At 38.7% G+C, this 23,661-nt stretch overlaps 1 protein-coding gene across 2 annotated transcripts in view; it reads right to left on the bottom strand.

Moving 5' to 3' along the window:
- The window catches only part of ccdc6b (coiled-coil domain containing 6b), a 36,488-nt gene extending 13,281 nt beyond the window's left edge, over positions 1–23,207 (bottom strand). For both annotated transcript variants that reach the window (XM_081392659.1, XM_081392660.1), the window contains exons 1-7: positions 22,868–23,207; positions 14,539–14,688; positions 13,440–13,568; positions 13,255–13,358; positions 12,827–12,987; positions 8,894–9,050; positions 1,838–1,938 (exon numbers count right to left, since the gene is read on the bottom strand). In XM_081392659.1, coding sequence (XP_081248785.1) covers positions 1,838–1,938; positions 8,894–9,050; positions 12,827–12,987; positions 13,255–13,358; positions 13,440–13,568; positions 14,539–14,688; positions 22,868–23,101 — 1,036 coding nt within the window. In that variant the 5' untranslated portion in view covers positions 23,102–23,207. The remainder of the gene's footprint in view (positions 1–1,837; positions 1,939–8,893; positions 9,051–12,826; positions 12,988–13,254; positions 13,359–13,439; positions 13,569–14,538; positions 14,689–22,867) is intronic.
- Positions 23,208–23,661: the final 454 nt, after the last annotated feature.

Below are 23,661 nucleotides of genomic sequence, written 5' to 3'. Positions count from 1 at the left end.
AAATTTGTGCCGTTAATATGATTTTGCGTTAACGCATTATTAACGCGCTAAATTTGACAGCCCTAATATATATATATGTATGTATATATACTGCTCAAAAAAATTAAGGGAACACTTTTTATTCAGAGAATAGCATAAAGTCAGTTAAACTCCTGGGATATTGATCTGGTCAGTTAAGTAACAGAGGGGGTTGGTAATCAGTTTCAGCTGCTTTAGTGTTAATGACATTAACAGCAGGTGCACTAGATGGGTAACAGTGAGACAACCCCCAAAACAGGAATAGTTTTACAGGTGGAGGCCACTGACATTTTTTCCCTACTCATCTTTTCGGACTGTTTTTCACCAGTTTTGCATTTGGCTAGGGTCAGTGTCACTACTGGTAGCATGAGGCGATACCTGGACCCTACAGAGGTTGCGCAGGCAGTCCAGCTCCTTCAGGATGGCTCATCAATACGTGCCATTGCCAGAAGGTTTGCTGTGTCTCCCAGCACAGTCTCAAGAGCATGGAGGAGATTCCAGAAGACAGACAGCTACTCTAGGAGAGCTGGACAGGGCCGTAGAAGGTCCTTAACCCATCAGCAGGACCGGTATCTGCTCCTTTGTGCGAGGAGGAACATGATGAGCACTGCCAGAGCGCTCAAAATGACCTCCAGCAGGCCACTGGTGTGAATGTCTCTGACCAAACAATCAGAAACAGACTTCATGAGGGAGGCCTGAGGGCCCGACGTCCTCTAGTGGGCCCTGTGCTCACTGCCCAGCACCAGGGAGCTCGATTGGCATTTCCCACTGAACACCAGAATTGGCAGGTCCGCCACTGGTGCCCTGTGGTTTTCACAAATGAGAGCAGGTTCACCCTGAGCACGTGACAGACAGGAAAGGGTCTGGAGAAGCCGTGGAGAATGTTATGCTGCCTGTAACATCGTTCAGCATGACCGGTTTGGTGGTGGGTCAGTGATGGTCTGTGGAGGCATATCCATGGAGGGACGCACAGACCTCTGCAGGCTAGACAATGGCACCCTGACTGCCATTAGGTATGGGGATGAAATCCTTGGATCCATTGTCAGACCCTATACTGGTGCAGTGGGTCCTGGGTTCCTCCTGGTGCACAACAATGGCCAGCCTCATGTGGCGAGAACATGCAGGCAGTTCCTGGAGGATGAAGGAATGATACCATTGAAAGGCCACCACGCTCACCTGACCTACATCCAATAGAACACCTCTGGGACATTGTGTTTCGGTCCATCTGACATCACCTGGTTGCACCTCAGACTGTCCAGGAGCTCAGTGATGCGCTGGTCCAGATCTGGGAGGAAATACCCCAGGACACCATCCGTCGTCTCATTAGGAGCATGCCCCGACGTTGTCAGGCATGCATACAAGCACGTGGGGGCCATACAAACTACTGAGTACCATTTTGAGTTGCTGCAATGAAATTTCAGCAAAATTGACAAGCCTGCTGCATCATTTTTTCACTTAGATTTCCGTGGTGTCTTTGAATTCAATCCTCTGTAGGTTGATCATTTTCATTTACATCAAACGATGTGGCATCCTTTCGTTCATAACACATTACCCAGTCCATATTAGTATAGATATCCAGCATGATATTTTTCCCCATTGAGATCTGATGTGTTTTCAAAGTGTTCCTTTAATTTTTTTGAGCAGTGTATATATATATATATATATATATATATATATATATATATATATATATATATATATAAAAAAACAATAGAAACGGTGAGAGCCATATTCAAAATCAACTTTCTATAGTAGATTCCAATGATCAGGCGAGTTAGGAAAGCTGTATGAAGTACTATTTCAAGTAAATATGGTGTACCTGGAGAAATGGGTCTGCTGGAAGACGGGGATGGGCTGTAGGGAATGGGGCTGGAGACGGTACGGGGACGTAGGCCTTGAGCGGACATCTCATTGAAGTACCTGCAGAACAATAGGTGGAGGTTAAAATGTTCATCAGTGAAATTAACCAGTAAAATAAACCAGTAAAATAGAGCATCTAAGTGAAGCAGTAGGTGTTACATAAGGGTGTGCGATATTGGCAAAAAAAAAAAAAAAAAGTATCTCTCAATATTTTCTTGGATTTTGTTGATCATGTGAGTTTTTGTGCAAGCACCTTGGTTGGTTTAGGCCTGTCGTTGACAGTTGACTCCCAGCTAGGGCTATGCCAGTCATCTTGACAGCCCCCCACCGCAGTGGTGGTATGCCAAAACAGATTGTATGTGAATGATGTTTTACGTAGCCTATATATATACATCATTACGTATATATTACATATTATGACACGAGTGAAGCACAAAGCTTTGTTTACAAAACAAATAATAGGGTAGCAATCAAATGTTACATCGCAACCATGGAAACATTTGGATTCGTGCCAAATGAGAGAGGTACAGAAGTCCATAAATTTAAGCCATTTGTCGCCTTTGTATTCCGTTTTGAGATCTGGTCACCTGATCTTCCATGAATTGAGCAATAATATCCACTGGACATGGAATCTCTTGTTTCTATTCCCAAATCTTCACTCATGTCTCATGCAGTGCAACATCAAATCAAGGTCAAGGTACTGTTTATTGTCTCCTATAGGAGAAATTTGTCTCGGATGAGAGAACTGCTGCAATGTCAACCCACAAAAACATTAACAACCATTCCACATACAACACTCTGCCCTATAAAAACATTTTATAAAGAACAAAATACCTACAAAAAAAATACCCTTTTAATTCAAATATAGCCTTTATCTTGCACCAGTGGAAGATCACATTAGCTCTTCAGGCAAGTGTTTTATATTGTTGTTTATTTTACTTAATATTTAACTTTCTTATATTATTTGTGTTACCATTATTTACTAACAGGGTCTAAAAATCAGCATTGGCAGGTATATGAAACTGTGTCACACGGCAGTTGTAACATTATGAATTCTATTCATAAAAATATAAATATGAATATATTAAAATGAGAAGTTCTACAGAACAAACTCTACAGAAAATAATTTAAACATTAAAATATTACAGGTCAAATATGTGTTTCATATATATTGCTACCTCAAGCGATTAAAGCAATGTGACAAAAACACACGAAAACCTGACCCAAATGTTTTATGTCGCAATTGTTACCATCTATTTCCATTAGTTTATATCCAGCTGGTCACATTTATGCATTCATTAGCCAGCGAAGTTGCTTTATTAAGTTGTAAGTTATTACCTTAGTAATGTACTATGAACTAACATGAATGATCAAGGTATAATTGTATTGCTCAAATATTACTACATGCAGTAAAAACAAATATTGCATAATGCACATAGTTCATGAAAACTAGCTAATACATCCTTGTTAACAAATGGGACTTGCAAAGTGTTACCTATGAAATTTACATATGTTTCAAGGTTATAGCTAAAGAAACACATATATGACCAGTAATATTTTAATGTTTAAATAATTTTCTGTAGAGTTTGTTCTGTAGTTCTCATTTTAATATATATTTATATTTATATATTTATTTAATTTAGCACATCTCAGTTCAGCACTGTTGTACTTGGAGTGTTACGTTTGTTTTTAATCCAGTATCCATTTAAAAAAAAATACCGGTTGAATAATCGGTTATCGGTATGTACGGTCAAACCTAAATATCGGTAAAATCCACTATCAGTCGACCTCTATTGCAATCCTCAAACATCAAAACTTCAGTAGCAAGACGCTGGTTTGTTTTATCCAGCTGAGAAATGTAGTTTGTGTATCATCTATCCAAACAGCAGTGGGATGTTTTGACATTCCGTTCAGTCTGTATCACACAGCGCTCAAGTTTTAAAGCGAAACACACACTGTAATGAATAATTTACTGTAAACGCAACGTTGAGTCTCTATTCTCTCTGCCGTCTCTGATTTAATCAGCCTGGTTTTCTTTACATTAGTGCTGTTTGAATGAATTCGCATTAGACTGAAAACTTTTCCAGAGTTTAACGGCTTAAAATGATCTGATCGCAAACAGAGAAGCGTAATGGTTTGAATAGAAATGTCCGCCTACCAAGGCTTCAGGTGCTTGCGCTACTGTAGATGCTCTCGACTTAAGATCATCTAACTGTAACTGCGCGACATAAATTACGTTAATAAAGCAATTTTGCATGCTTCAGTAATTTATTCGTGATAAATTATTTTACCGCGTTAAGGATTTTGAATTTATCGCATGCGTTAACTTGTTAACGTTGAAAGCCCTAATATATATATATTATACATATATATATGCCGCTCTTAACTTTATTCAAATGAGAGCGACGATTTGCAACCAATGAGCCAATCACTGAAATAGTGTGGGAATGTGCGGGAACTGCTGGATTTAAGTGAGAGAGTCAAGTGACTCCTCCCAACAGTGCTAAAAATAAACGTGTGAGCGTGTTATTGGCTATATGTCATGTAATAGCCAGATATGATGACGCTACTGCAAACACGCATCACGACAGATGAGCGATCTATTGATCAAGCCAACACGCAAACTGCCGCAAATGAAAGTGAAAGTAAGTCGTAGACGCTCAACACACAATCATATTCATTAATAGTAAAGAAACGAAATGATATTAGGCTACCAGTGCTGCTGTCGCGCTCTCCTATCGCTGATTTTGAAATGAGCTTATGATCAATAAAATGCTGCTCATATCTGTTGCTTTTGGTGACGTGAACTCTGCATAGGCCTACATTAAATCTGCATATAGCGCGGGAATAGAAGATCCGATTTATATCAGTTTTGCGAAAACACATGAAGTGACCAGATGTAAACAGGCCTCTACACCATAAAAATAAAAAGTCAAGTAAACACTTAGTGAGCTAGATACGCAACACAGTATGAAGCCTATAGTCATCATCTCAAAAGACCAAGTGCAAAAAAACAAAAAACAAAAACAAGGAACTCCCGCACACTATAAATACTTGCAAATGAGTATCAATTTTATTAGCAACGTTTAGGTCTCACCAAAAGACCAAGTGCAGAAACTGAAGTTACGACCAAAACAGTCGACACTGAGGACAGGAAGACGACAAAAACTCATTTTTGAACTCACTGACAAGCTGAGCCAAATGGCATTAATTATCGCGGACGTATCGCCTGCGATAATGCGATATGGCTCAGCTTGTCAGTGAACTACGGCTCTGTGTAGTAAATGCCGCTTCATTTGAAAGCAGGTGATGGCGATTTACTACTAATCAAGGAACCGGCTTTACTGAGGAGATGCGCATAACAATGTCATGCGATATATCGCCCAGCCCTACGTCTCCATCATGTCGTTCCAAACCTGTAAGACTTTCACTCATCTTCGGAACACAAACGAAGAACTTTTTGATGAAATTGAGAAATTTCTTTCCCTCAATTGACAGACTGCACAACTACCACTTTAATGCTTTGAAAAAAGTTCATAAAAAGATCCAAACTAATCCACAGGAATTGAGCAGTTTAATCAACTTTTTTCACTGTGCTCCTATATTTCTTTGTGTGCTCCTCAATTTTTTCATTTAGGAGCACATGTATTCCTTGGGAAAAAAGTTAGCGTAGAGCCCTGCAGCCATTAGTCAAAATAGCTGGCAACAAAAGTTAGTACACCCTAAGTGATAATAGCTGTGTACGTCGTTTAACCATGCAAAGCCACATGTCCTACTCATCATGTTCATATTTTTGTCTGCTTGACAGAACCATACAAATTGTTGCATCTTGTATTAGAGCAGTTAAAATCTGTGCTTTGAGTACAATTCTCTCATACTGACCACTGGATGTTCAACATTGCACCTCAGGGCAAAGAACTCTCTCAGGATTTGAGAATTAGAATTGTTGCTATCCACAAAGTTCACCTAGGCTATAAGAAGATTGGTAACACCCTGAAACTGAGTTACAGTGCAGGCCAGGGTCATACAGAGGTTTTCCAAGACGGGTTCCACTTGGAACAGGCCTCGCAAGGGTCAGTCAAAGAAGTCGAGTCCTCGTGCTGTGCGTCAGGTGCAGACGCTGGCTTAAAAAAACAACAGATGCACGAGTCCTGCCAGCATTGCTTTAGAGGCTGCAGAAGCAGAAGGTCAGCTTGTCAGTGCTCAGACCATAAACCACACACTGCAACAAGTCAGTTTGCATGGCCGTCGCCCCAGAAGGAAGCCTCTTCTGAAGCTGGCTCACAAGAAAGCTTGCAAACAGTTTGCTGAAGACAACCTGTCCATGAATTACTGAAACCATGACCTGTGGTCTGATGAGACTAAGATAAACTTGTTTGGCTCAGATGGTGTCCAGCATGTGTGGCGACACGCTGGTGAGGAGTACCAAGAAAATTGTGTATTGCCTACAGTCGAGCATGGTGGTGAGAGCATCATCGTCTGGGGCTGCATGAGAGCTGCTGGTCTTGGGGAGCTGCGCTTCATTGAGGGAAACATGGATTCCAACATGTACTGTGACATTTTGAAGCAGAACATGATGCCCTCCCTTCAGAAACTGGGCCAATCAGCATGATAATGACCCCAAACACACCGCCAAGATGACAACTGCCTTGCTGAGGAAGCTGAAGGTGAAGGTGATGGAGTGGCCAAGTATTTCTCCAGACCTGAACCCTATTGAGCACCTGTGGGGCGTCCTCAAGTGGAAGGCGGAGACACACCATGTGTCTAACATCCAGCAGCTCCGTGATGTCATTATGGAGGAGTGGAAGAGGGTCCCAGCATCAGCCTGTGCACTTCTGGTAAACTCCATGCCCAGGAGGATTAAGGCAGTGCTAGATAACAATGGTGCTCACTCAACATATTGCCACTTTGGACACAGTTTTGACATGTTCACTTAGGGAGTACTCACTTTTGACAATAATGGCTGTGTGTCGAGTTATTTTCAGAGGACAGTAAATCTGTACTACTATACAAGCAGCACATTGACTACTCTAAAATATATCCAATTTTCATTTCTATAGTTTTGTCCTCTGAGAAGATATACTAAAATGGTTGCCGAAATGTGAGGGGTGTACTCACTTTTGTGAGATACTGTATATACATCCGTTACCACCGCAGTGAAAAAAAAAAACAACTGAAACCGTCACAGCCATACTTCCAAAGCTTAATAATGTCAGCTTCCCTGGATCCTTTCCAGTTCGCATATTGGGCCAACCGATCCGTCGATTATGCAGTTTCTACTGCTCTTCATTCAGCCCTCTCTCACTTGGAAACAAAGAACTCTTATGTGAGAATGCTTTTTATAGATTTTAGCTCGGCTTTTAATACTATCATTCCACAGCAGTTAATACAGAAACTGGACCAGCTTGGCCTAAACAACTTTGTGCAACTGGTTGTTGGACTTTCTTACTGGAAGACCACAGGCAGTTCGGGTTGGTAAAAACACATCTAGCACCATCATATTGAACACAGGGGCTACCCAGGGATGTGTTCTTAGCCCCCTGCTTTTTACTCTGCTAACCCATGACTGTTCACCAATGTACAGCACAAATCGTTTTATTAAGTTTGCGGATGATACAACTGTGGTGGGTCTCATCAACAACAATGATGAGACAAACTACAGAAATGAAGTGTGCCAACTGGCCAGGTGATGCAGTGAAAACAATCTCTGTTTAAACGTAGAGAAAACAAAGGAGATTGTTGTGGACTTTCGGAGAGCTCATACCCAGCATCCTTCTTTGACCGTCAATGGTGCTGCTGTGGAGAGAGTAAGCAGCACCAAGTTCCTGGGTGTGCACATAACAGAGGACCTCTCCTGGTCTACTAACACCGCACCACTGGCTAAGAAGGCCCAACAGCGCCTTTATTTCCTCCGCAAACTGAAGAAAGCTTTTTTAGACTTTTGCCATCTGGGAGGAGGTTTCGGAGCCTGCAGGCCCGAACCACTAGACTGACAAAAAGTTTTATCCACCAGGCCGTCAGGAAATTGAACTCTCTTCCTCCTGCCTTTTTAACACTTCGCTCTTTGCACTGAACTTTGACTCTGTCATAATAGTAAATGGATATGCACACATGTATATACACACGCATACATACAAGCATGCATACACACACACATTAGGGCTGAACGATATGGACAAAATTTCATATCTCGATTTTCATGCCAGATATCTCGATATCGATACAATACGATATGACTACGTAAGTACTAAAAAAACAATACATTTAGAGTTTGTAAAATACACACTGATGTCTATGGAAGAGGTAATAATAATCCTTTCCATTATAATTCGACACGTTTTATTTATATCAGATACACATTGTGTAAGTAACTTCAATGTTTACTCTATTCTATTCCCAGTTCACCAGCCACTTACTTTTAAGTATTTCGGGAGAAGTGGATGAATTCACGTGTTGTAAACAGAGGTTGTAAATCCAACAGATCCGATTCTATGAACTGCGTCTGCGGCACAAACTAACACGGCGGCGCCCATCGCGCATACAGCTCAACTAACGCGATCGTTATAAAGGTGTTTAAACAACAATATACTTCCACTTGCATGTATTTGACAATCGGAATATCAGATATTTCATGCCATAGCTAACACATTTGTGAATATTCTGAATAAAAAAGGAAAAATGACATAAAAGCAGATCATCATTCATACAAACATGCGCACACACATAGATACATACATACGAACACAATGCACTAGACACTTTAAAAATTGCTGCTATTATACTTATAACGATTTTAGATATAATTTTTAATAATTGTCTAGTGTTGTGTTGGGGATTTTAACACCATGGGTCTGAGGGAAACGGAATTTCAATCCTCTTTATGTTCTGTACATAGAGTAAGAATTGACAAATAAATTGAACTTGAACATTGTTAAAACAACAGTTACGATATTATTGTAGATGATACATATCGCACACCCCTAGTGTTACATGTGATACTTTGGGCTGCTTGTACCTCTCATCGTCCATCTCCAGGCTGGACTCACTCTCAGAGAGCTGCCGGCACAGCGCCTCCCTGCGCTCCACCTCCCTCTGGAGCTTCCTCTGCAGGCGGACGTTCTCCTCCCGCATGTGGCGCTCTTCTTCTATGTACTGAGCCCTTTTCTCTGTATCTGTAAACACACACACAGCAATAATCTGAGCTTATCTTTATGGTAAAGTCATACGGTAACAGTGCATTGGTCCACATAAAGAACCATGAGAAAATCAAATGAGGTCAACATGACAAAAAGCATGTGACCATGTGAGAAAGTTTTAGACCAGTTGATGGAACTGTCACTTGCTGACTGTATCGGGCCAGAGCATTTGTTCTTACTTTACAACAGTCTGACATTCATTAATCACATACACATAGATGAAGGTAGCGTTATCTAATTTTTCTGAAACTATGAAAATGTTTTGTGATAACGTATCAACATAACTTGTGACACCATGACAGGACTACAGGTGATGGACTGCTGGGTTGAAGACTTGGAATTTATGAACCATAAAAATAAAATGGGGGGGCCTTTGCACTCACTACTTCACAAACACGCGCAAGAGCCATGAGACCACAGGTCCTCATCAAGCGTGCCCTGGAGGACAGGGTGATAGAGTATTTCAGCAGAATAATGTGTCCTTGTTGTTAATGCACATACTGCCATCTAGTTGCCATGAAAAGTAATGGCATGAAAAAAAATCACGTAGTTACAATGGTGAAAACAGGATTCGAGGATGTGGAGGTCAAGTTCACCATATCCCAATGGACACATTCTTTGCTTTAAGTATTTTATTACATACTCACTCCCGTTCAAAAGTTTGGGTTTGATTAGATTTAAAAATTGTTGTTGAAATAAGTCTTTTATGCTCACCAAAGCAATTTTCAGCAGCCATTAATCCAGTTATCAGTGTCACATAAACCATTCTAATATGCCGATTTGGTGCTCAAGAAACATTTACATGGTTTACACAAAAATAATTTCAGGAATCTTTAATGAATAGAATGAACAGCATTTATTTGTCCTAGAAATCTTTTGTAACATTACAAATGTCTTAACGCTACTTTTGATCAATTTAATGCATCCTTGCTGAATAGAAGTATTAATTTCTTAATTAAAAAAAACCTGACTTTTTATGAAAAGGAACAATGTTTCTGAGACAGCACAAGATATTAAAAGGTACACAATGAAACTTTTTTTGTTTTTTTGTTCAAAGTTTAAAGTTAAATACTCAATATATAATGAATCTTTCTTCCAAGACGTGTTTTGTCTCAGCCTGATTCACTATGGCAAGTGTAAGCTTAAGTGTCTATATATATATATATATATATATATATATATATATATATATATATATATATATATATATATATATATATATATATATATATATGTTGCTCTGGCTACTTTGACGCGTGTATGGTGTGGGAGTGACAAATAAAGGTAGATAAAAAACAGGTTAGTCGTCACAACGAGCGAGAAAGGTTGACACGGAGCAGCTAAGTCTCCAATCTCCGGGGAATCACCCGTTTAAACAAAAACAGAAAACAGAGGAGAGTCTGCTGGCAAAAAGAGAATGTGACACAGCTCGTGATAAAACGAGAATAAAGATTGGCTTGGCTTTCGGAGATGAGGAGATAGGGCTGCTCGATTATGGGAAAAATCATAATCACGATTATTTTGGTCAATATTGAAATCACGATTATGTAACACGATTATTTCACATGACTGGGAACGTGTTGCATTTATTAAAAAGACACGGTAACACTTTACAATAATGTTAATTAGTTAACATTAGTTAATGTATTAACTAACATGAACTAACAATGAGAAAAACATTTGTTACAGTATTTATTAATCTTGTTTAATGCTAGTTAATAAAAATACAGCTGTTCATTGTTTGTTCATGTTAGTTTACAGTGCATTAACTAATGTTAACAAATACAACCTTTCATTTTAATAACGTATTGGTAAATGGTGAAATTAATATTAACTAAGATGCTGTAGAATTATTGTTCATTATTAGTTAAATTTTAACAAAGGTAAGTTAGTTATAATGCTAATTAATGAACCTTATTGTAAAGTGTTACCAAAGACACCTTTCAACAATTCTTAAAAATCGAAATGTGAACATTGATTGTACTTTGTGACCTATTCAAATAAATAATGTAACAGATAATAGCCTACTTCAATGACTATTTTAATAATTCCCGCAGGTCTACCACTTATAATGCGGGAAATTCCCCACAAACATTGATTCACTTTGAATCCACACAGATTATAAAATCAAATCAATAATTTTAAAACTTTCTCCAAGACGCAATTTCACAAACCGCGTGAGTGTTCAGCGGCGCTGCGTCTTCTCTCTCTCTCTCTGCCTCTCAAAATGCGCTGGACAAAGCAAGCGTCGAAACTACACTTTCGCGTTTATGAGTCGGGACATGATGGAATTGTCACTTGTACAATCGGGCCAGCATTGCATCGTAACTAAAGTTTATCATTTTCACTTCTTTTTAAGTCTTATCAGTTTAAACATTCAAGCTGAGAGAGTTTACGGCATCGGGAAGGGCGGATGTGCGCGCGCGTCATTCAGAACACAAGACAAAATAAGAGCGTTCTTTTAAAACAGAAAATGGCAAAATAATCGTTTTTACTCGATTATACTATTTTGGTGATCGTTGGGAGCAAAAATCGAAATTGAAATTCAATTAATTGCACAGCCCTATGAGGAGAACTGAAGGATTTGAAATGTTGTAAATGCAACGTGGAGATGATGGTATTTATCACTCAACAGATGAGTAGCCCAAGGTATTTTGAACAGATAAATTGCCATATGTAGCTCTCTACATTGAGTTCATTGTAAAGCATCATCTATCGTGAAGGATCATTTCAGTAGGTTGTTGTAGAGCTGTGCTGGAATTTATTTTCAATAGTACGGTGTCTATTGATGGGTATAGCTACAGTAACATCATCATCTAGTCAGCTTTAGATCCTTTCCATCTAATCTGGTTATATCTCTTAAGCCTAGTAGTGAATGTTTCAATGAGCAGTATGATCTCATTTAAAGAACCATATTCATCCATACAATCATGCAGAGCCGTAGCACGACCAAAACAATGTTCTTCTGTAAAGCGCAGTTTTTTTCTTTTAACCGCTACAGGACCAAAAGTTACATAGTGTCCCTTCAAATTTTGATGAAAGATTACAAAGACAAACATTTTCTTTAGAATATTCATTAGAGAATGAATCTGATGTAAGCCATTAACGTTTTTTAAGTAAATAGGCAAAAAATTTATTTCATATTGTCGGTAGATCTAATGCAGTACTACCCTGGAAATCCAGAGTTCTCACGAGGGCACAAATTGAATTTGCTCAGCGAGTCACTCTGGCGTCGAGTGATGATGCTCATTAAATATGCCCTTGTATCCGAGCTGCACCAATGACATCGGGTTATCTGATATAGGCGGGCCAGAGGGGAGCTAAACAGATGACGACAGCGCAGTGACGTCAAAGTCATTAGTAAACATTGCAAGATGGCTATGGATGAACACCAGTTGTTTGAAATGGCTTTGGCCGCTACAATGAACGAGTTAGACTTGGCTTTTTATCTAAAAGAGGAACAGAAGACGGCGCTCGAATCCTTCCTTTGCAAGAAGGACGTTTTTGCTGTTTTGCCGACCGGATACGGCAAGAGTCTAATCTACGACTACCAGTTAGCTCCGCTGGTAGCTAAGCGTATGGGGTTTATTGTTGTGATTGGTCGTAGTGTTATCCAATTGCGTGCAGTGAGATTTTCAAATGCATGCTTGGTGCCGCCCCTCGAGCTGGCCGATTTTCATTAGTCGATGCCAGAGCATTAATCTTTCAGATTTGGGTCTGGATTTCCAGGCTAATGCAGTACTGGAACTTACGCTGTAGTTCTGAAGTGCGGAGGTTCTTCTTCAGACGCTCAACCTCACTCTTGAGGAATGTGATGTGTTGCATCATATTCTCAGGGGAGTCAATCTCCATAGAGATGGCTCTCGGGGATGGAGGAGCAGAAACAGGCTGGTCAAGCTTCTCCTGAAGAATCCTGCAGGGGTGGAACAAAACAGACCTCTCATTCTCTTTCATTTAATCTAACCACTAAAATTCAGGCCAGAAAATGTACAGATACACAATATATATAAACAATATAAATAAACAATAAACCTATTTAACACAAAAGCCGGTGTTCAGCAAATGCATGTAGGGCACTTTAAATATTCAAAGTGGCTTCACCATGTTCTCAGTTACAAGGTAGTGTTTATATTTCTGAGGTGAGCCGTGGCAGTGTTACTGGCAACAGAATAGCACTGACCTTTTTTCTGCTTCCAGTTTGTCCATGCGTTTCCATAGCCGATTCACAAGAGCTTCTTGTTCTTGCTCTAAAGTGTTTTCCAAGTCGATCTTCTCACGTCTGAGCTAAAAGAACACAAAAAGTTCAAATATATGCCAAAATTGAAAAAACTATGTTGGGACCACTAAGCAAAATTCAGTGATTACCTGTTCTAAGGTGAGCTGTTTGGAGATTGTGTCGTTCTCCAGCTTCTTGATCTTCTTCATCAGTTTGTTCACTTGAAACTCTTGTTCCTGTTCTAAGTGCTGCTCCAGTTCAGCTTTCTCATGTTGTAACTGAGCAAGACATGGAGAAAATAGACTTTAAACTGAGAAAACTATGAAAATAGTGTGTGCCAGACTAAAGTCTCATATTTCTCCTTATTATAATTGAAAGGGACAGGAATAAAAGGGACTTTAATGGTTCTTATTATCTTTCCAATTCTGGGTTCTAATTATATTTTGGTAACTTTTTATTTAAATTTTTTTTGATGTTTTTTAAATGCAATTATTTTATATGCAAAGGAAATTATTTTGTTCAGAAAGGATGCATTAAACTGATCAAAAGTGACAGTAAAGACATAACATTACAAAAGATTTCTATTTCACATAAATGCTGCTCTCTATTCATCAATCTTTTAAAATTATGTCAGTTTCCTCAAAATAATATGAAGCAGCACAACTGTTTTCAACATTGATAAAATGAGAAAATATGCAGTCACAGGTGACAATATGCTTCTCTGCAGCTCTCTTCCCAACTCCATTTCTGCCTCTTTCTCACTTGTTACACAGGAAATTGAGGACAAACAGATTTCCCGTGACTCTTTAAGCCATAAGAAGTTCCTTAAAAACGGCACTGCTGAAACAGTTCCCCAAAAGGGCATGAATCACTACCTCTAAGGCGGATGAACCTCAAGAGTGTGGTGGAACTGGAAAGGGCCTTTTGAGGAAGTTATTTCCTAATTAGGTGAGCTCGGAAACGGCCATCCATCACCAGTGTTTAAATGAGTCCAGAAGGCTTGGTCAAGGGTGCTGATAAAGCAGTTTTCAAACAACACTGCAAGAGATTTACCATCGAGATCTGCACACGATGGTGGAAATCATCTTATTCTACTTATTATGTGCACTAAATTTGCACTAAATCTTGAGAAACATGCAATGCTCTGGTAAATGCATCAAATCTAATCTATGTTAGCAGCCATTTCTTCAGTGCTTCTTCAGCAAGCAAGCAAATCTCAGACACATCTAACGCCAGCCGAACACTTACTTGCATGAGTTTTCGAGAAAGCTCATTGGTGAGGAACTCCTCTTCCTTCTCATAGTTGACTGCTAGTGTTTCTTTCTCTTTCTGCAGGGCTTGAATCTTCTTGAACAGGGTGTTACTGATGAACTCTTCTTCTTGTTCTGCTCTCGCTTGCTAAAAAAAAGATGGTTTAGAAAGCGCAACAATGTTAGTCTACAGCAACTGAAAATACATCAGTAACTCATAATAGTGGTTACATTAACCTTATTAGTGTAGTCAAAAAATTTGGAACGTAAATAGATTAGAAAGGAACATTGTGTATCAGTCCGTGCATAAGCTCTTAAAGTGACAGCAGTCTAATATTCCTGCTGCTGTCAGTCATGTTACTCAAAAAACAAAAGACAAGAAAATAACTTACTGCTCTTGACTGAATAACTTTTGTAACTTTAATTGTAAGAATTATTCTGTGTTTAATTTTTACAACGAGGACTATCCAGTGTATCGAATATCGATATTTTTTAAGGTATCGTATCAAAGTCAGAAATTCCAGTATCATGACAACACAAAACCTTTATCTTGGAGACAAACCCATACCTTCACTTTGCAAGCATATGACACATATATAATGGTAATAAATGGTTGGAAAATTGATAATGAAGGGCTGACTTTGAACAAATGTGGTGACCCTTTTGATTAATTTTTGCCATTAATATTTCTAGTATTTGATTCATTTTTGTGCCATTGTGCAGACAATGATGAACAATTGGCTCAAGAATGGTTACCAGAAAAGCATTTTAATAGTTTTCATACATCAACAACTTATTAACATGCTAATAATTAAACTTATTTGTAAAACATTTAGGAACAGATTTTCTAAACAGGGCAAATTAGTCTGAGACCGCAATCACATACAAGTGCAGATTGGAGTGTAAAGTTCTGCGGCTGATCGACTGAATGTACAAATTAAAGAACACAGATGCAGCAGTTCATTTCCATAATGATAATCTACCAGGAGCAGCACAAACGAATATAGTCTCGCAAACAAGCAGAGCCGATGATAATCAGGTGCAGGTAATCTATGAACAACACAGATGCGCCAAATAAAAAAATAACGTGGTTATGTTCATTAAAGGGGGGGTGAAATGCTATTTCATGCATACTGAGTTTTTTACACTGGTAAAGAGTTGGATTCCCATGCTAAACATGGACAAAGTTTCAAAAACTAAGTTGTACGTTTGAAGGAGTATTTTTGTTCCAAAAATACTCCTTCCGGTTTGTCACAAGTTTCGGAAAGTTTCTTTCGAGTATGGCTCTGTCTTACGTAAGATAGAGCGGAATTTCCTAATATGGGTCCTAAGGGCACTTCTCCGGTAAGATCGCGGGCGCGCGCACACTCGTAGACTAGAGCAAGCGAGCGAAAGCAGTTCGCCATCAAAGCGCCCTGCCCGGCTTTTGGGAAGTCAGTGTCACCAAAGAAGTGTGTTTTTGGTTGCCAGGGCAAGACAACCCTGCACAGATTCCCAAAGAACCCAGCGTTAAGGGACCCGTGGATGGAGTTTGTTTTCCTGAGCATAAACGGAGTTGTGTAAGACTGGTGTTCCCTGCATTTCGACGATGATTGTTTTATAAACAAAGCCCAGATCGACGGATTTGCAGATCGTCTAATGCTTAAGGATCGAGCAGTCGCAATGATAAAGGTTCGCGCCGTGCGTAGGAACGGTGAGTAAAACTGTTGAACAAATGTCTCTGTGTGTTGTTAGCTAGGCGGGTAAGCACAGCTTTAGCTCCGCCCACACGGCCCGCCCCTAGCCGCTCGTTTTTTTCCGGAAAGACTCGGTACAGCCTATCTTTCAATTAAAAATATAATAAAACAAAAGACTTTTTGGAGATATGAAGGATGCAATATTACTCTATAGCTACTCAAGATTAACAGGAGATTGAGTGAAAATGAGCATTTCACCCCCCCTTTAAACCTCTTCCTCCGGCATTCCAAATAAATGAACAGGAGTGGAGAACATTCTCTTCGATCACAGCTTATACCATGGTCTGGGTGAATACTCGATTCTGATTGGCTGCAAGGTGTCCATTAAAAAATGATAGAGGACAGTAAGTAAATAAACCGTCAGGTGTAACCAGGGAACCAAGTTATTGTTTGTAAAAACTTTAGATTTCGATTGTAAAACTAATTCAAATATAAACTAATGTTTTAAAAATGTGTTATTTGGCAAGTGACCATGGTATAAGCGGGTTAATGCCCTTCGAGGTGTCCATTGTCAGGTATTAATGGACTTCGCTGCGCGTCGGACAGTTCACACTAGGGCTGGGCGATTGATCGAAAAGTAATCGAAATCGACATTAAGAACCTATAATCGATCAAATTTTCCCAGGTCGATTATTTCGATTACTTTCCCTTTAAAACACTACCGCGTGTGGAGTCACGTGACCCCGCTCCCTTACATTATTACGTTATTCCGCCGACATGTTGAGCATGGAGAGCTTAATCACTGAGACAACTGAGCAACAAGAGCAGCTTGTACCAAAGAAAACGCAGTCTCTGTCATTTGGACACATTTTGGCTTCAGTAAGGATGACATCGAACAAAATGAAGTCAGATGTAGACACTGTAGAAAAACAGTTTCGACGTCCAAAGGTAACACCACCAATTTGTTCCAACACTTGGAGCACAATCACGGTACTGAATATGAACAGTGCATGGCTCAAAAAAAAAAAAAAAAAGAGACTGACAAGCGCCCAGCAACAAGTGCCTCCGCAAAGCAGATGTCTTTAACACAAGCGTTCACAAATGCCACACAGTATGAGAAGAGTTCTAGAAGATGGAAAGAAATAACTGACGCTATTTGTTATTACATCGCAAAGGATATGACTCCCTTGGCTACAGTGGAGCGAAGCGGGTTTAAACACCTCGTTAAAACTCTCGACAGAAGATACACTGTGCCATCGCGATCACATTTTTCTAAAACTGCGCTGCCAGACATGTACAAGACATGTTGTAAAAATGTAGCTGCTGAACTGAAAAATGTTCAACACTTTGCAGCCACATCTGATCTCTGGTCAAGTAGGACGATGGACCCATTCTTGAGCCTTACTTTGCACTACATTGACGACGATTGGAAGCTGCACCAGAGATGCCTTGAGACGGCATATTTTCCAAGCGATCACACGGCAGATATGATTGCTCAAGGTCTGAAAGATATGCTTTCTGAATGGGACCTCGCGGAAGAAAAACTTTCAGCCATTACGACAGACAACGGTGCAAATGTTGTCAAAGCTGCCGCGCTTAATGGATGGATACGGCAGCAGTGTTTTGGACACCGACTACACCTTGCAATTGGTAAGTACACGTCAGCTTAATTAAATATAATAGCATTGGGATGTTATCTAATTGGGCATATCTGGCGTTTACTATATTCTGGCTAAGCTAAATTTGTTTATAAAGCACCTATATAAATGTTACAATATGCTTGATATTACAGTGTTACAATGTTAAGTTCACATTACAATGTAACAAAACACTACATCATTAAAGTAAAAATCATTGTGTTGTAAAAATGTGTTGTTAATCTGATATTATTTAAGAAATATAAGAGGCTCATTAATTTTGGTACTGTTAAAGCTTTAGGTATAAATAAAATATCGTCAATAATAATAAAAAAAATATTTATTTTTGTGTGTTTCAGAAAATGGATTGAAAGATCAACGTGTGACACGTGCAGTGAGGGTGTGCAAAAACATAGTCAGTGCTTTTTCTTATAGCTGGAAAAAAAAGAAGGCGTTAATGAAGGTGCAACAAGAACTGAACCTGCCACAACACAAGCTAAAAACAGCATGTGTTACCAGATGGGGATCGATGCAAATGATGATTGCAAGAGTCCTTGAACAAAGGAAAGCTATTACACAGGTCCTTTCTGAAGACAAAAAATCCAGGCACCTTGTTCCATCGTGGGCTGACCTGGATGTCTTGGAGGCTGTCAGCAAGGCTCTCTCCCCCTTGATGGAGTTCACAGACGCCCTATCAGGGGAAGAGTATGTGACCATTTCATTTGTAAAGCCTGTACTGCACATCCTCAATTCTCGAGTGCTTGCTGAGGAGGAAGATGATGTGGAGCTGACTAAAACTATCAAAACCAGCATCCTCAGGTACCTTAAGGAGAAGTACTCAGATCCAATCACAGAAGAGCTACTGGACACAGCCAGTTTTGTTGATCCCAGATTTAAAGCTACCTATATTTCTGCTCACAATGTCCCCACCATTCAGGAGAAAGTGAAAACAGAGATGGAGAAGATGTCAGAAGCTGAAGTCTGCAGAGAAAGTCAGATTACAGAGACTGCAGAACCAACAACTTCATCAGCAGCAGCAAAAAAGCAAAAGAGGTCATTAGGAAGCTTTTTTAAAGGGAGTGAGGCAATACCTTCAGCTACACCCACTCTGTCACTTCAGCAATCGCTAGAAGCAGAGATGACCAGCTATTTGGTGTCCCCCATGCTGGATAGTGAGGCAAATCCACTGGACTGGTGGAGGAAGCATCATGTACACTTTCCCAATCTAAGTAAGGTGGCAAAAAGGTATCTCTGCATACCAGCTACTAGCTCCCCATCAGAACGGGTTTTCAGTTCGGGCGGAAACATTGTTACATGCCTCAGGTCCTGCCTGAAACCTGAAAAGGTTAACATGCTTGTGTTTCTTAGTAAGAACTTAGAGTAAATTCATGTTCATATAGTGACATAACAAGATCGCTAAGATTACCTCATGCAACAGTGTATTTTCATTACAACAATCTGTTGTTTACATTGATACATTGCACATTAAAATATTTGTTTTCAGTATATGCAAGAAATGCACTGTTTAAAATATTATTTACAGGATATACAAGAGTTATTTTATTTTGAAGAGATACTGCTTATTTTCTACTTTTAATAAGAAAAACATTGAAAGTAATTTATTTTGTTTCCAAAAGTGCAAGTTATTTATTTTTATTTTTTTATAAGAACAAAGTGACTGTTCGTTTTAGGCAATGTGTGCTTTAATTTAAGTTGTTTAACATTGATGTTCAATAAATAATCATAGATAGTAGATAGTGTGTGTTTCCTTCAATTATTTTAAAATCAAGTAATGCACCCTTCATTCAAATATCTCTCACTTGTAATATGTGAGCATATTTACTGTAAAAAAACTTGCCAGTGAACCATGAGGGCAAAAAAATTTAAAATAAATAAAATAATCGTTCATTAATCGTAATCGAGTTAAAATGTTCAATTAATCGAGATTTTGATTTTAGGCCAAATCGCCCAGCCCTAGTTCACACCTCGCCGTCGTCCATTAATACCTGACAATGGACACCTCGTCGGGCATTAACCCTTACATGTTAAGTGCAAAATGGGTTAAGACATGCTGTTTTGGGGATTAAATAATGGGGTAAATACCAGTAAATTAACTACCGCAAACCTCAAATCATGTTTTAGGAATGTGGACAAATAAAAATGACATGAAAATATGTCTTTCAGAATATAACTAGAAAAAAATATTTCAACATTCTATAGTGTTCTCATGGTAACACTTTATTTTAGTGTCCTTGTTACATGTTACATAGTTACTATAGTATTATGCATACTTACATGCGATTAACTCTAAATCAAACCCCAATCCAAACCCTAACCCTATAGTATACTCTCCTCCAATAATTGTTGCATCTGAAAGGGAAACTCCTACAAATGCATAAAAAAAAAATAAAAAAAAATATTGCACAAAAATTGTGTTCATGGCTTTTCATCGTTAATTTTGTGCGACTTTTTTTTTTAATGCCATAAGGTTTGTGCTGGCGCAAGCTGTTAGGAGTCATATCATTTATTTGTATGTTATGAAGAATTGCTTAAATGTGTGACACTTGAGATGAGATATGGTGCTGGATCATGCTGAACCAGCCAGGAAAATCATAAGGCACCACTTCTTGTAGGTAAACCACAACCATTGAATCAGCTTTTACAAGCATATAAGAATTTAAGAAAGTGGCCTCTCTCACTAATGAATGCAGCACGAAAGACCTAAAAGCATGAAGTTTGTTTCCAAATGCAGCTGCAATAATTTAGAGAAAGGAGGCAGTAAATGCTGGGCTTGGGACAGCAGACAACATCATGAATGAAGATAAATCAAAGTCAGTTCATTTGGTTATAATTTATAGAGACAAGTCAAGTTCATTATCGCAATGTGCTCCAAAACCCATGCGAGTTATATATAAGGAACTGAAAGTCTGACAGAAAATGTATTTCTACATATAGGTGTTACTATGTAGACATCTGCAGACCGTAATCCTGAGAGAATGGGAAGTGAATGATGAAGAAGTCACGTAGATAAAATAAGGATGAAATAAACCTGAGAAACCCGCTCAATCTGAGACCAACCGCTTTCTCACTTTTAAATGTACACAAACATGTTCTCACAACACACAAGAACAACTGTCAGATGATTATCAAATATTAACAAGCAACCAAATCAAACTGATGACAGATTGTACTGTACTATCATCAATATTTCATCATCCTCACAGGTTAAACAATCCATCATTAATATATAATGGTTTACATTACGTACTCAGTGTACTACATGCTAGATTTATGTTAAACCCTATGCCTACAGTATCTGATATGCAAATAAGGCCTCGTCTAAACTATTATGATCAAAACTTTGCTGATAAACCTGCTGCACACAATCTACTACATGCCCTCTGTCGTCTGATTGATAGTTTATACTTAAAAGGCCTTAAGTATAATGCTAAAATGTGTGGGTTTTTTGCAGTCAAGTTATTAAATTCAAACGGAAGAATAACTTTAATATTGTTGCTAGTTGAATTTGAAGCTGAATATTTACTGAAGCAGCTTAGTTTAACTTGATTATTATCCATCCATTCTTTTTAAAGAAACATTATGTTAAAATGTGAATCTGGCTTTTGAGGAATGTCTTTTGGACATCTCTCAATCATCGTATTGCATTGCATTATATGTTTTGCCCCACAGAAATAAAACTACAGAGCTTTGATCATAAAATAATAAGACATTTTATTTTGAGAGATATAGAGTGACAATTGACAACTGATATTAGTCTGCTAAACTATTATAAAGAACTCATTGATTTACAGTGCAAGCTATCAGAATTTCATCTTTTGGACCAAATAAATAACATCTGCACACAACAAATTGCATATCTCTGCTCAGTTTGGGGCTTTGAATAAAATTGACGTGTTTTTCCTCTCGAGTACGAGTTCCACATTTATCACTAAATCATAGATGAGCCATAAAGCCTGATGTATCAGATATGATGATACACTGACAAGTTTTTACTGGGTTTTGTATGCGAGTTGAGTTTTCAGTTGTTTTGGTTTAAGTAATATTAATTGAATGCGTGACGTATGTGATTAGTCACGCCTACGAATGTACGTGCTCGCGTCGGCGCGCACACTTAAAGAGAGAACCTTCGAGATGCGCTTCATGGTGAAGTACTGTTGAAGAAGCCCGCATCTGGTTCTTCTCTTCTTTCATTATTTCTTTCCTTTTTAAGGAGTACTACAATCAATACCAAACATAAAACACATATGAAAACCTTTAAGATTGTTTAATAATTTGTCTAAAGTTTCAATAAATTGTTCCATTACAAAATAAATAAACGTTGCTTTACAGGTTTTAACTGTATATTGATGGTCAAATCATAAACAAGCTGCTAAGAGGGCAGATGACGCATTACCTGCTCACTAACATTAACTAGCCACATTTTTATAACAATATCGAGTATTATTTTAATTATGGGAGTTAACGATCGTGCTCCTATTGGATCATTCTACTGCACTTCACTGTTGTGTCACTTAAAAATATGACCAAGTTTCAATGAACCATGTATTTTATACTACTTTTGCAAATTATTACTATAGACATTCGTTTAAACCAAGTGAGTTATGAAAATAAGGCTGATATTCCCAGAGTAATTAACGTTACTGTCCCGAATTAACTGCTTAGCTTAACTAAGATTGACGTTTAACGCTAACTGACAGTTTCGTAGACTCTAACCACAACCAAAACTTCAGCAGAGTCAATAAAAGAGGACTAAAGGGTGTTTGTTTACTAAATTATTTTTTAAAATGAACATGGCATAACGGAAAACAGAGGACAATAAAAGCTAATCATTAGCACATTAGCTTTAGTGAAGCGTAAATGTAGCGTAACAGCAACTGCAAATGAGTTCAATAATACACTAGATGTTTGAACTAGTTATGGTTAGTGTTTGCCTCCACATTCATTCAGGTAAATAAGTATTAATTGTAAAGAAAGACAGTTGTGGATGACTCACTATGGTGACACTGGCTTTGCGCAAGTCTCTGTTCTCCTCCTGCAGAGCTTTACACTTCAGTTTAAACGTCTCGAGCTCGATCTTCAACACTTTATTCTCTTGCTGTAAAGATGCCAGGCGGTTCGACAACTCCTCTAGACGGAAGGAAGAGATGAGAATGGAGGAGGACGAGGATGAGGAGCAATGAGGGGTGGCCCCGTCCGTGTCGCTCTCACTCGCACTATCCGCCATCATTGAGCATCAGCGCGTGTGTGAGTCAGTCAGTCCGTGAGAGGATGAGGAATGAAATACTGCTGTGGAACGCGAGTCAGCACTCGCTACAGCGACCCCTACTGGCGCGATTCATTACAGCGCATCGCATGGGGTTAGTATTGTTGCATTATTCCAAATAAATAGATTGACAGTCACAAATAAATGGAAAGAAATTCACAAAAAATATAAAAATTCACAAATAAATAGATTGAAATCCAAAAAGAATTTTTCAAAAGCTGCACAAAAAATAATACAATTCACAAATAAATAAAATGAGATTTGCAAATAGTGTTTTATGTCACAAACACAACTCTGCCTGACATTAATTTGTGGATCGCTTCTGTGCATTTGTGAATCACTTTCTATGCATTTGTGAATCGCTTCCTGTGCATTTGTAGATCCCCTGCACACATTTGTGGATTTTGAAACATTTTTAGCATCAAAACCATAGACTTTAAAAGATCAAAACATGCAGACAAATCCACAAATAAGTGGATTACACCCACCTTCTTCTTAAGCCAATCAGATAACATCCATTTGTG

This window comes from Scardinius erythrophthalmus, assembly GCF_964197995.2.
Source record: "Scardinius erythrophthalmus genome assembly, chromosome: 18".
NCBI classification, from domain to species: Eukaryota; Metazoa; Chordata; class Actinopteri; order Cypriniformes; family Leuciscidae; genus Scardinius; species Scardinius erythrophthalmus.
This window is presented reverse-complemented; position numbering and strand designations above follow the sequence as displayed.